At 37.5% G+C, this 15,273-nt stretch overlaps 1 protein-coding gene across 1 annotated transcript in view; it reads left to right on the top strand.

Moving 5' to 3' along the window:
• poc1b (POC1 centriolar protein B) overlaps window positions 1-14,066 on the top strand; it is a 46,565-nt gene extending 32,499 nt beyond the window's left edge. The window contains exons 11-12 of the mRNA XM_016456755.1: window positions 12,619-12,825; window positions 13,081-14,066. Of these exons, the coding sequence (XP_016312241.1) occupies window positions 12,619-12,825; window positions 13,081-13,218 (345 nt within the window). The 3' untranslated portion in view covers window positions 13,219-14,066. The remainder of the gene's footprint in view (window positions 1-12,618; window positions 12,826-13,080) is intronic.
• Window positions 14,067-15,273: the final 1,207 nt, after the last annotated feature.

Raw genomic sequence — 15,273 nt, 5'->3', positions numbered from 1 at the left:
TTTGAATGTAATAAATATTATATTATTCAAAATAGACATTTATTCCAGGTCATTTTAATATTAATATATATATTTTTTTAATATTCATATTTTATATTTAGAATTTCTCATATATTTTATATTTATTTTAATATTGTATGAGGAAAATATAATTTAAATTTAAAATATATATAAATAAACATATAATAAAATATCAAAGAAATAAATTTAAAAAATCATTTTAATTTAATGTATATGTATAATTGTATCGGTTTTATTTATTTACATATTATTGATCAAATTGTGGTAGGTGGTAGGATGGTAAAGATATTTATTGGCCATAATTTGAAAAACAGCTATAATATTCCTATGACAGATAATAAAGACGATGAGACTCAGGTCAGATCATTTACAGATCTAAAGCATACTTGGAGCTGCTCTCCATTATGTACTTGGATTGAGAGAATATCCGCAGCATTTCAAAGCAGGTGTTTTGACACCAGCAAATCTCCAGTACTTGCTGCACCACTTTTCAATTATCGAGTGCACCTTAAACACCAGGGTTACTGCCACTCAGCTTCTGTTCCCTTCCCAACCTACTTCCCATTTTAGCATTCAGCATTCTCCTTCACAGCAGTAGTTCTTGTGAGTTCACATCTGACAGCAATTGAGGTGTCGCCAACTCATCTCATTTCATTCCATCACGTCTTGTCTTCATGAACTGCGCTTCGTGCCTTACTAATCGCAATGTTCTGTTGTAGCTAATATGCATTTGGATCAGTCCGGAATCCACGGGCTTTGGACCAGGCAATTTTTCACAATGTCCCATTCTTAAATGGAAAATCCACAGTATTCTGGCTCTGTCTTAGCTGCAGATGTGCACAGCCGACGTTGAGCAAGAGAGTTCAAAATTAAAGCAGAAGTGACTGATGGAGAGAGAGGAAGAAAGAGAAGTGGAGGGGGTGAGATCGGAAACAGAAGTGCTGACTGCACCTTAAAATAAGTGGAAGTGCAGTGAGGAAGGCAGCAGGGTGGGACAAAAGGACAAAAATAAAAAATAATATGAATTACACATGCCAATTGTTACTTTTATTAGAATAATTATTCATTTGCAGCATATTGTGTTATTAGCTGTGTTTTTTAGACACCATGATAAAAATAGTTCAAATTTAGTTAAGATATATTAAAAAAATAAAATAAAATAATAGCCTCGTGGGCAGCGCACCGTCATATAGCGCCATTGCACTATGGGTGTCCCGAGTTCGAATCCCGGCTCAAGGACCTTTCGATCCCACCCCTCCTACCACTGTTCCCACTTCACTTCCTGTAATCTCTACACTGTCCTGTCATAACAAAGGCAAAAATGCCAAAAATAAATCTTTAAAATAATAATAATAATAAAAATGAAATAAAACAAAATAGTTTTAAAAATATAAAAATTTATTTTGTAATTATGATTATTTTAGTGTTTATCTATTTGGTTTATTTTACTTGTTTATAATTAAAATGTGTAATATTAATAATATTAAAAAATACAAGTTGACAGCATATTCTTGATATTCTATCTGAATAATATGAATATTATATTACTCAAAATTCTCAAAAAAAGTGTAAATATAAAACTATATATATATGATATATAAATTAGATATTTTATGTTATATATGAGGAATTATATGAGGAAATATGATATTTTATTAGATAGATTAGTTATGTATGTATTTTTGTAAAATTTCATTAGTTTTAATTAATTAAATTTATTATTTGTTACATTAAGTTTTTTTAAGTTACATTAAGATATGGTATATTGGCCATAATTTAGCCAGAACATGGGAGCGTATTTTGTCACGACCAGGCCATATTAAACAATACTGGCCACTTTCATCGTAATGTTTGACAATCAGCCTCTGGCTTGTCATATAACCTTAATCCCACTTTCTTTTCGCACATTTTATGAGATTTTTATATGACATTGCCATTAACACCATTAGATCTCCCACTGTCAATTATGTTTGCACAATGTGCCACATGTACAGCACACCGCCCTTTTGTGTCAAACATTTTTACAGCATGGTAGGACATCATGTTCTCATTTAACCTTGTGCAAGTGTTTTCTTATCTTTTTTCTCCCACACAAAAAACAGCGTTTGATTGTGAGGCCACAAAAAGCAGAAGAGAGGATGTATACTCTCTCTCTCTCTTGGTGTGAACAGTTTGCCAGTGAGAGTTGGATCCAACACATCTCAATGAGGTGTCAGTTGGCTGCGTGATATCTCCTGCTGATAGCAAAGCTTTTACAGGCAGTGGGCTGTTGACCCTGGTGTTAATCATTGGCTGTAAGATCAGTAGGGTTGTGCATTTAAGCCAAGATAAGCACGGTGCTTTGGTGCTCATTGGACAGCTAGTGTTTTTTTTAAAATTTTTTTATTGCAGTTCTGATTTTCCAGTACTATTGGCTCTTTCTTTTATTTTGCCTATTGCTTATGCAGTCAGGCTGATATGTGATATGGTTATCAGCATGTGTTTGCTTATGTAACCTATATTTTTGTATAAATGGTTTGGTTATTGGTACCAATTTGGCTTCTTTTCAGTGTGATGTGTTGAAGTCCCTGAGTATAGTAGTAAATGTAGGTGAATGACCTTATGTAAGGTCACAACTTTATTGGCTGCGTAATATTGTTTTGTTTTTTTTGCCACTATTTGGCCAGTTTTATTGATAATGATATTATAGAGAGGACAGGAAATAATGAGGAGGAAAACAGGATAACACAGGCCATATTTTTTCACTGAGGTGATATGACCCCTATATAATAAATTACAATAAATTATCAATTTTAAATTTAATTGATGTCAAAGTGTTGTGTGTGTGTGTATTTATATATTTAACTGGTATTTCTGTAATAGATCATTTATTGTGTGTTTATTTTAATATTTTATGAAGGATATATGAGGAAATATTTTATATTTAATTTTTTTCTTTTAAATTTTTCTTTTAGATATTTTATGAGAAAAAATCTCATAACATAAATGTATATTTTTTAAATCAGATGTTATGTCATGTATAATTTCTATGTAATTGTGTCAGTTTTAATTCATTAAAATAATTGACATTTTATTTATCAATTTTATTTTAATTTTATTTTTTGATTGCATTTTATTTGCGATTTCTCTAGCTCGGTTATCATGACCTCCTTATCCCTTCTTCCTCTTTGACTTCTAGGCAGATTGCAAAAGATGGACGTGGCTACAGGGAGGGAAGTATAGCACAGGAAGCTAAACGTATCATAAAAGCAGTCCGTGCAACTCTTGTGCCATTTTTCCAAGTCTTCTTAAGCCATACAGTAGCTTTGCGTGAGAAACAGACTGATGTATAAATTGTTAATAACTTTTCTTCGAATCCAGATAACTGTACACTGTTGCAACCAGATTGATTCAGTGAGTTGAATTCGAGATCTGAATCAGACTGTTTAGTGAACGAATCATTCAGACTCAAGCTCACCATACCTCTCTCTGTTTTCCCCATTCCTGCATGACCCACATCCACGGTGCTCTTAGCCAGCGGAAGGCAGTAATAATCAATTACCCACAGGGAGAACTGTGACATCAGTTACTCAAAGACAGCCGAATTTAATTTCCTGCCCTCCATCCGCCGCGTAATGCCATGTTAATGGTTTCCGGCTCTGAAACACTACGGCTGCCACAATGAGCATCAATTTGTATCTGCTACGAGCAGCACCAAAGTGAGCTGACCTGAGCCAAACACATACTTTGCTCTGCCATGGATTATATTTAGGCTGTAGAGTTTAAACTTTACACTGCCTTTGTGGCTTTCTGCATTTTCTTCTGCTTATTCTCTTTATTACATTGTTTATGTAGCATTGACAGTGTTGCAACAACATTGTTGCAATGTTGCTGCAATGTTATGTTTTCTATGTCAATTTGTATTGTCTGTCAACTTTTTAGATTCAGAAACACCACTGTCTGATTCATGAAGTAATCAGTCTTTTGAGTTAGCAAAACGTTAGTAAGTTTCATTCTGACTAAAATAGAAACATAATCTGAATTAATCAATCAAAAAGAAGGCTAATTGTAGCATTTAGCATGTTTTTGTTTTGTATTAGAGTGGGCGATATACCAGTAGACGATTAACTGGTAGAATCTGTAGAGATTTTGGACTATTGTTTCTATCATAGTTACATGCTCGCGTGACGTTGCTGTGATATGTGGTCATTGCGGTTTAAAAACAATTGATTTTAAGCCGTTGAAATGCAATCAGCAGTGAAAGAGAACTCATTTGCCTATATACACGTGCTGTCAGAGAGACATGCACATGAAGACAGTGCTAATAAAGCGCCGGAGTATTGAACTGGGAGTATTGAGTTATTTTTGCCGTTTTATAGGCCTTGAACAGTTAAATACACACACTTGTATGTGTCAAAATGCCAGTCTTTCCAAGTATCTTCATAAACACAGTACTTTTAGGTCTTAAGTGAAAGCAAACAGCTGAGAAAGAAAACACATGTGTAACAGTATATTGGATCCGGGTAGCTCTTAAAGTGACAGCAGTCTAATATTCCTGTTGTCTGTCATTCATGTTAATCAAATAACAAAAGAGAGAAAATCTCTCGCTGCTCTTGACTAAATCACTTTTATAGCTCTAATAAGAAGAAATATATTTATTTAAATATATATTATAAATATATTATATTTATTTAAATATAAATATATATTTAATTCACACAGTGAAGAATATGCAGTGTTTTTATACATCTGATCACTTTATACAATGTATGTAGCATTTCTTAATTCTTCTACTATCGTTTGTTTGTCCTATTGCTTGTAATTAGTTTCTTTTTCTTATTTATTCGCTGACTGTTTATTTGTCTTCATTGAGCTTGAGTTTTTGTTTTCTTTTTAATTTAGGCTAGTATTAGTCTTTTTGTGATAATGACACTGGTAACATGAATCATGAAATTTATATGGTATCGAACATTTTGACATCATAAAGTCCTTATTTAAAGCAAAAGCAACTATATTGTGATATTGTTGCTGTGAAATACAATTACTCATGTCGTGATATAAGATTTTGGTCATATTGCCCACCCCTAGCTTGTACTGTATCCAGCTACTTTGTGTAAAGGTTAGCTAGCTTCATTTTCTGAGTTTGCCCAACACCGAGGCCGACTATGTGTCATGCAAAGTCTGTTTTTAAGATCTATATTTTTATCCACTCCTACAGGGGCGTTTTACCCGAGGATAGTAAACAAATTTCTGTTTGTGTCTTTGTTATGGCAAATTAAAATAGTGCATAAACTGCACCTTCAAGACTTAACCTTCAGTTTTCTCGCAGTCACTCATCTTTGCCTACTCCGAGGGGCTAAATTTCCACCTACACATCCTCAGCTGACACCACCACCACCTACAACGCAGCCTGTATGTTTAACCTTGCCTGCATTCCAGGCAACAGGGGGCAAACAGTAACAAAAAAGGAGCCACGTCCCAGACAAAACAAGCGTTTCAGGCGGCATGCAACGAACTTCGGTCACTCTCGCAAGGTTATTTAATGCTGAATTTTTCCATTACGACTCTGCCGAGCACCGTGAGTCACAGGCTCTTGAGTGTAAAATGAATGGTGTGTGTGGTGTGGTGTGTTTGAATGCTGTAGAACATGCTGGATAGGGAAATGATGGACATTTCCAAGAACTTGGTCGCTTTACTGTACTTTTCAAATTCTTTGTGTAAAAAAGCAAAGCTACAGTATCAGCAAAGCTAAAAGGGATTCTCAGGCTAAAGAGGACTACTTGTATTTATACTACCGAAAGCATACGCTGATGGTCCGCTCCGCGGACATGTTCCATACATGCCCAGTAGATCGGCTTGAACCGTAAACAAACATGTGAACAAACAATTGCCCACAGTTATTGCACATCTGGCTGTCTTTATATTGTTTTATCGACGGATTGTACAGGTTCAAGTAGCAACAGGCTTCTTCACACAGCCTGCGCATGTGCAGTTGGTGCTTTTTGTTGTCACAAAAAATGGGAGGCACGCGGATGTCCGCGCGGAGCCTCCACACATACTCTCCGATGACGATTTTTACATCACGCATACCATAGCGGACCCTAGCGGACTCGCGCATGCGGAAAGTATAACACAGGCTTTAGATCAAGTATAAGTATTAATTCTTTCAAAGGAAAACAGTAAAAACTTTGGGGTCAACTTTGGGGTCAAAGACTATTCAGCTGCTTTAAATTGATCAAAAAAAAGGGACAGTAAACATAAATAAATGCTGTTCTTTTGAACTTTCTATTCATCAAAGAATCCTGAAAAAAAATATCACGGCTTCCACAAAAATATGAAGCAACTGTTTTCAACATTGATAATGATCAGAAATGTTTCTTTAGCAGCAAATCAGCACATTAGAATGATTTCTGAAGGATCACTTGACAATGAAGACTGGAGTAATGATGCAGAAAATTCAGCTTTGTGTCACAGGAATAAATTACATATTACAACATATTCACACAGAAAACAATTTAAATTGTAATAATATTTTACTATATTACAAATATACTATATACTACTACTATAAATAAACTAATAAATTAATAGTATTTTATAAAATGTAATGTATTGTATTTTTATTTTATATATATATATATATATATATATATATATATATATATTATAATCATTTTGATTATTATCAGTAATAATTATTGATTTACCAATTTTGTGATTGTTAAGAGAGTTTATTAGGTTATTGATGTTCTTTTGATGTTTACGACTGCCTTCCTTCACGTCAATGTCACCCAACCTTCTTGATACCCAATCACCACAAAGACATGCCCTCCAGTATATCTGATAAACGTATTTCCTATAGACATGTTATTTTCACTTTCCATACGTTTTGGTTTTGTGATTCCTTCAACCTGATTTTGGGGCGGTTGGAACCATTTAGGTGTGTGTGTGCAAATGCGCTTGATGACTCATCCAGTCTGTGGGATCTGAAACTGCCTCCGATAGGAATTGGGTCAGAACGCAGCATTCGTCGTCCCTCTTTGCCCGTTTTTGTAGAGGGATCCCCCTTTTCTTCAAACGAGGGCTTTTGATTTAAGTTCCGCCAGTTGAATTCATGCTTTCAATTCTAATTTAATAAATTGCAAAGAATCCCCTAATGATATTACATCATTCTGTCTGATGTTTTTAAATCCATTGTTTTTATTCCAGATTGATGAAGCAGGTTCGTCAGTGCAGCCTGGTTTGCATAAGCGAGTTATATCATATCCTGTGGACTTGGCATTTAGTGGTTTCAGGTCACTGACAGTATTGGCACTCATTGTGAACGCAGAGCGAAAGAGAGGGTACTGACAGAGATCTGCGGGTTTTATTGCAGTGTTTGGTTGTGTGTTCTCGATGAGAGCGTACACTTCAGTCACAATCGAAATGTGACATAACCACTTAGTCACAGAGCTGGTTATAAAATGCTGCAGTTTTGTGGTATCTCTGAAAACGGATATTTATCTACCCTGAAGCCAACGTGTGGGCGAGTAAAGAGTGGTTTGATATGAGAACAGACGGAGAGGGAAAAAGGAAGCGTCTGCTTCCCCTACCATAGCGTGCGGGAGCCATCTCTGATATTCCAGTCTTTCAGTACGGCTTTGTGTTTTCTATCTTTTCATCTGGAAGACTAACCAAACAGCTCTGCTTTTGAAGCCCAGGGTCAGGGTTTGCGTGTACACGCGTGTGTGTGTTCATCTCGGAAGTGTGTGTTCTTCATTTAGGGACAAAGACCCGTTTCAAAGCCCATTCCCTGAGCACCGATGCACACCAAAGCAAAAGCGGGTCCTCTTTGGGCTTCACCCGTCACCTGACCTCCTGTGTGCTGCAGACAGCTGTGGTCTCGGTCCCCTGACAGGATGTGGCCTACAATCAGAAGTGACAAATGTTGGTTTCACTTTTCCTCTAGTCCAGCCAGCATGAGGGGTCAAATACACTGTATCATAAAGAAGTGTCAGAGTTGGCTTGCAAAAATAGCCGGCATCGTAATCATTGAAATAGGACATGTGCAAATATGATAACATGACATAGCGGTGCAGTGATTTTAAACTATGATGGACTATCCAGACTGTAATGCAACTGGCTTATCATTCACTGGTTTAAACGTGTGTGTGTGTGTGTGTGTGTGTGTGTGTGTGCGCGCGTTTTTGTGGCATATAAGGACACAAATTTGTATAATGACATGGGTATGACATAGGTATTACAAGGAGAAGGTGACTTATGAGGACATTACCCCATGTCCCCATTTTTCAAAATGCTTATAAATCATACAGAGTGAGTTTTTTTGAGAAAGTAAAAATGCACAAAGTTTCCTGTAAGAGGTAGGGTTAGGTGTAGGGCAATAGCACATACAGTTTGTACAGTATAAAAACCATTACGCCTATAGATTGTCCCCACAATTCACAAAAACAACCCTGTGTGTGTGTGTATATAGGAAGGAAAGAATATTCACCTAAAAACACTGAACAACAGCATTTTTTTAGGCATTGGCTTTGAATGTGAAGTATGATTGCCTTTTTTAAAAGTTGCTTCAGAGTTGAAATTTAGTTGAATCCTAAATTTTTTACAGTCTTATTGAGGCACATTTCAGGTTCCGGTTCGGATTAACAGATTATCTCACAAACTGTGCTAGTGAAACGGGGAAATAAGTAGGTTTAGCTCTCGTTTCCTTCCCAACTTTAATACTATCAACCCTGTTAATAGTGCAGGAAGCATAGGACATGTGCAAGCTAATATGAAACTTAATCCATCCAGCGACTGGAGCCAGGTACTAGTTTAAACCTCATTAGCCAGCCTTTAGCAGATACTTAACATGGCAGAAACCAGCCTCTGATCCACAGAAAGACTGTTAAAGGAAAGAGAGATGGAGTAGGAGTACTGAAAATGACTTAGGGGTATGAAAAGGCTAGCATGTCAAAGAGTGCCTCCTTTGATATCAATAAACTTTTCCTTGTACAAGACAGCTCACTTTAATGATATTACATGGCATCCTGTGACAAGGAAAATCTTCTATCTTCTGTCACAAGACTAGATCAGTCAGTGGTTTAGTGGCAGTGAGAGGAGGCGTATGGTTTTTTTAAATAAAAATGAACCATTTTTGGACTTTTAGTGCCTATCCTTGAGGACAGTCTTGGGTTACATCAAATGAAGGACGATTTGACATTTCTCTCACCGGCACGGACACATCGTTCTAATATTAGTGCTAATGAGGAGCCAATATTGTTGTGAGGAGACTGTTGAGATGGTGTCTTCCCATTTCTTAATGAATATTCGACCAGACACGACTTCAGCGGCTGCTCTGATCTTGTCAAGTATCCAGTCATTATGCTCCATTTCCCGGGTGTTCACTGAGTGATATTGAGAGTGATATTTCAAAGGGTTGTTGGGGGGTTTTCGGTGTTGTTGAGGGAGCTCATAAATATTCCCAATGGCCCAGTGAAGTACCTGCTTAACAGCCAGTAAGCCTGTTGACACAAATTATATCTGCGCTGACATAAAGACCCTCGGTTTTGGCCTCGGAGCTGAATGAATATGTACGAAATGTAATGACCCACCTGTGCCCACTTCAAACTTCAGACTGCAACACTGTTTTTGACTGAACACAACAGTTGTTAATAAGGTGCACGTTCTCTTCACATATCGCTTGCACTGCCACCAAGGGAAGAGAATGAGTGTAACTCTTTGCGAGCAACCACAGGTACGCTGTTGTCATGGCAACTGGTGAAGCAATAAGGAAGAGGTCACTCATTCACCCTGCAACACAGACTAGTTTCTTGCCCAACCAAAGCTCATTGAGTAAGAAACACTTGGCCAAATCTGACCTTTCTGCTTTGGTAAAGCAGCGTTATGTGCACTTAGATATGACAAAACAAAGATCTAATGTTAGAGCTGTTAAAGGTTCTATCTGATTTTTCCTAGAAACTCCTAGAAAAATCATATAATTGATATTCTTATGCAATAAACCAATATGGTCTGTGTCCATACTATACTACTACTTGATTCTTTTGAATGGGTCAAAAACATACAGCATCACTAGGTGCACTTCCTTTACAGATTTGCACAAAACTTCTGCAATAATTTATAAATGTCGATAAAAAAAACTATGGCGAGATGACGGCTGGTATAAACACAAGCAGTGACTAGAGTGGCCATCGTGTTGGAGCTGTAATGTGCTGCAGACGTGTGCAGTGTAAATAGGGAGTTACAGCATATATGCCGTTAAATAAGCATTAATGGCAAGGAAATCCCCTTATACTCGAGATCGGCCATGTATTAGGTGTTTCTTGGAGGTTATAGTACATTAAAGAATGATCTTGTGACTTTTACGTATGCCAAGTGAGCTGTAAATAAAAAAAACTGTTTCCATCGCAGTTTTGCGAAATATTCTTTTTTTCAAATTGCCTAAAAACCACCTCATGTGAGCGTGAGTCTGCAAAATTGACATTTCCATTTGGCGTATTTTCAACTCGCAATTTCAATTTGCGCAATTTGAAGGGTAATGGAAATGCAGCTACTGACTGGTTGTTCATATGACAGTTTGTAGTTAAAGATGCACATTAGTAGTTTTGTCAGAAATATTTTATTTAAAATAATACAACTGTTTTAATTTAATTATTGTTTTGTTTAGTTTTTTTTACTTTTGATGAAGTAATTATTTATAAAAAAAAATATTAGACAAAGGCTTAATATACCAATAAGGCCAGTTATTAGATTGCATTTTTGTCACCTAAAAGTATCTTTAAAATAATTTTATATTTAAATTATCTCATTATTTGCCAATGAAAGTGCATTTTTTCCAAACATTTAATGTTTACCAGTACTAAAATTATCATTGAAGTCAGCGTTAAGTGAACAATCACCCTATTTTCTAAACATATGTTATTGTGAACAATTCATCCATACAATGAAATCTATCTAAATATTTTTTTCTTGGAGTAATAATAGAATTGTTGGAATCGGCATGTAATTAAAATGTACCTTATCTTTGTAATTGCATGATCTTGTTGTGAAAAAATTAATTCATTCATTCATTCATTTTATTATTTTTAAAATGACCTCGTAATTTTAAATCAAAATATCATAACTTGATCTTCTGGTGAAAACAATAAGCTTCTTTCTGGTGGCACATCGTCTGCCTTTCTATTTTTGAGTGCAACGGCCTCTTCTCAAAATACAATCAACAACCGGTGGGAACAAAATCCCACCCTACACTTTTTCTTTTACAATAATCCACTGCACTCAGAGGAACATCACAATACAGAACAAAATATTTGTCACTACTTCCGTTTTATCACAACTTTACTGGAACCATTAAGCGGGATCGATCGTAGGAATCTGAGCCAGAACTTTTATGATTCCCATCCGTAGTTAGTCCCAGAGATTTCCTGGTTTGAACCTTAACATCGTGAATACACGTAGACCCTCAACTTCCAGTGATATTTACAAATGACACGTCACTGCTACTAGCACAGACTATATTTTCCAAGTGCTGTTTTCCACAAGGCTACAGAATACACAGAAGAAGATACAAGGTTTGGAGCGAAGCGTGTAAATGAGGCTAGCAGATGTTGCCCAGATGTGGCTGGTGGGTGCTGGAGGACCCCAGAACGGACCCCTCCACACATTGACAGCTTTGTTCACCTCCTCCCCTCCCTTTCTAGGGTGTGATGCTGTCTCTCAGGCCTGCGCTTTAAAGTCAGGACGCTGCACAGGAAGTAAGGGGCTGCAATCGATTTTCTTCCTGCATTAGGGCAGGAATGTATGACCCTCCCTCCTCCTCATCGTTTTGTGTCTCTGTTCTGGAGCTGGTCAGGATTTTGGTTGTATGCATGATTCAGAGGCCCATGTACTGATTCCATGTTTCTATCAGATCTTATTAGCAAAAAAATGATGTTGATGTGGTTTCTACATTTCCTGTTGATCTGTATACTACAGTGAACCTGAAAAATAAAACCATTTAATGACCTTAATGTCAATCCAAACCCATATGATCTTTCGTCCGCAGAATACATAAAAAAAAAAAGTTATTACATAAAATTAGTCGCCACGAGGCGGGATTCGAACTCGGGACACCTGAAGCGCCACTGCGTCATATATAGGCAAGCTGTCTATGAGGCTATCGCCACCAACCGTGCACTGAAATATTGGCAAGTAAAAATATTCAGCCTGAAACTGCAAAAACCAAAAAATACATTTCTGTTTCGCCCAAAATAGTTTTGGAGTCCAAAGTTAAAGTTAAACCTTTCATTTTGGTTTTAGTGTTTCTGTAAAAAAAAATCATTTTTGTGCATTATTAAATACAATGAAAGTGAATGGAGACCAATGTTTTTGAGCTCCAAAAACCACAAAAAGTATGCTAAAAGTAGTCCTTAAAAGTCTTGTGAAGCCATAAAATAGCTTTGTACGAGCATCAGACCAAAAATGTGACCTATTTTTAGGTGTTTATTGTTAAAAGAGCACCTGGGACATTCTGTTAAACATCTCTTTTTGTGTTCCACAGAAGAAAGAATGCCATACAGATTTGGACCATAATGAGTAAATGATAACAGATCTTTTAATTTTGGTACCCTCATTCCTTAGGATGTAAGAAGCCTAACAAGCGGCAGAGATCAGCCCATCTCAGGTCCAGGTCGAACTCATATGCGACACAGAGAAGAGGAGGATGAAGACCAAGAAGAAAGGTTTGCTGGCGGCATGACAGCATCTAGAGAGGAGCACTCGTGTATCCCATCAAGCCTTACTAGCACTCTGGAGAACATTGTGCAGCAGTTGGACATCCTGACCCAGGTGAACCACTTTTAGGTCATCTTAGTTCTGTTTTTCTAGATCTACAGAGCAAATCAGATCAGATGTAGTTTGTTTTTCTAGTCAAATCCAGTCATTTCAATCTGGAATTTCATGTAAGGGTGAAAGATTTCCATGCAGATTTTTACAAATTAACTGCACTGACTGCATTGAAAGCTACACTATTGACAATAAACAATTAACCTTTTTGGCCATGAAATGTGACCACTACTTTAACTGTTGATTCTCTTCTCTCAGACCGTTGCCGTCCTCGAGGAGCGTCTTACTCTGACCGAAGACAAATTGAGGACATGCTTGGACAACCAGGTCCTGCTTCTGCAACAGACGCAGCAAGTGGACGGATCAGACGAGGAAGCCGAGGGACCGTCTGCGTGAGGGATACCCAACCCCGGTGGTCCTCACATCAGTGGTAACTTCCTCTGGCCTACAGGGGGGGACACGCCAAAGCCCTCTTTTTTTTTCATTTTAGCTTAAAGACATCCAGCTGTGTCATTCCGAATAAGAACTTTGGACTTAACAATGCAAAAAAAAAAAAAGGACACAAGATGAAAAGGCACAAAGCAGGATGAGGGAGGGGCTGGAGGGGATTTGAGGGATCATACAGCATTCTCACCCAAAAGTCATGGTAAGAGGACAGCTGCAGCTAAGACAACATCCCGGTCATGTTTTGACAGCTGCGAGCAAGACATATCAGGAAAGAGACTGATAGAACAGACAAACATGCACAGATTTTTACAGTATCCAGATTGGGTTGTGTCTGCTGCATCACATGTATTATGTAAATATAGACCACTATGAATGAATTACAGTCTCTGGTGTGATTAAATCCCAGGCAGCATGAATGGTTTGTGCTTGTGCATGTAAGGCCGAGTAAGTGTCCTCAGAGACACTTGCAGCCTTGTTTACTCTTTCTCAATCAGCCGCAGCCTTGTAGCTTTCCTCTGGGTGGAGGTCAGACGGAAGCAGGGAGCCAATCGACAGAAGGGCCCAGCGGTTCTTGTTTGCTTTTTTGCATACCGCATCTTTCTTTGTGTGGCAGCTCTGCTAAACTCTTCCTGACAGTCTTACATAAAAACAATGCATCCAAATGGTGGTGAAAACAAATAATTTAGACCAGTTTCCCAAAGAAAAAAAAAGATGTGGCTTGACACGCTTTATGAAATATTTGTGCTAGAGTCGTTGAGGTTTAGTGACGTCCATTACAGTGGACAGATGGTTAAAAAAGCCATTTTTAGCCATTCAGATTGTGATGTTACAAACCACTCTGGTTGATTACATATATGCTTTTTCATTTTCACTATACGTTTCAAATTATATATAAAGAATTTGTCATAAACACAACAAAAAATTCCAGCATGTGACTGTTGTTGTTGTTGTTGCTACAAATTACAACCAAACTTCTCTAACCACTTCCTGTGTAGCACAGAGTCTCGTACAGACAGCAGGTGTGCTTGTGACCTCTCTGTGCATAACACAAGCCCTTGTCTCTGGTGGGGCACCAAAAAAGGGCTAGAGCAACCAACTCATGAATGAAGAACAACGAGAAGATAATAGAAACGTATGCATGTGTGCCTGTGTAAAAGCAGTTGTGTGAGGCTGCCTACTTGTGCATGCGCCTGTGTTTATAGATTTGTGCACATGCAGGTTCTTGCAAGAAAGTGGTTGCTTGCTTATGAGGCAAGGGAAGGTAAACATTATGTTTAGCTCCCCCACAGACATCAGCGGACTAGTTCTTCCTACTGTTAGCCAGGCCTGGTTGGCATTGAATCCGAGCACTTTGAGGAAATTCCCTCTGACCTTCTGTTAAAGGAAAAAAAAAAGATAAAGATGGAGTAATGGAAAAGAGCTCGCTCATATTGTTTCTGCAATGCCACCTGCACAAAAGAAGCTTGCTCCATTTTATAATTTAGGGGAACATCTGTTGAGAGGTTTTCCCTTTCAACAAATATAGATAGGAGTGGAAAGTTTAAAGATAGGTATACACCTGTTGTGGGTCGGAGACCTTACTGAAGTGAAAGTTTCCGAACTGGTGAGAGAAACCCTGGTTCGAGCAATGCTGGGTTGGAGAAAACAATAAAACTCTTGGAAGGCTGCTTGGCCAATCGAATTCGGGGACCAGAATTATCTGCTGTTTCAAAGCATTTTGGTCTTTAAGGCTGAATCAGATTCACTCATTTTACTCTAGTTATAAACCCTCGTGCACTTATCATGAAATCTGTGGCTCGCGTCACTAATTTTAAAACACTTCTGATTCACATCTGTGTTTTAAAGCACCCTCACACCTGTTTTTTCTATCTATCTATCTATCTATCTATCTATCTATCTGTCTGTCTGTCTGTCTGTCTGTAAGTAATAATACTTAAGATCTAAATTAATATTACAGTGTTGTACCTTAATCTGATTTTATAATTATATTTCTAATCATTATTG

The sequence above is a fragment of the Sinocyclocheilus anshuiensis genome, unplaced genomic scaffold (genome assembly GCF_001515605.1).
Source record: "Sinocyclocheilus anshuiensis isolate Anshui unplaced genomic scaffold, SAMN03320099.WGS_v1.1 scaffold840, whole genome shotgun sequence".
Lineage (NCBI taxonomy): Eukaryota > Metazoa > Chordata > Actinopteri > Cypriniformes > Cyprinidae > Sinocyclocheilus > Sinocyclocheilus anshuiensis.
Note: the sequence above shows the minus strand (reverse complement) of the source record. Positions and strands in the feature narration are given on the sequence as shown.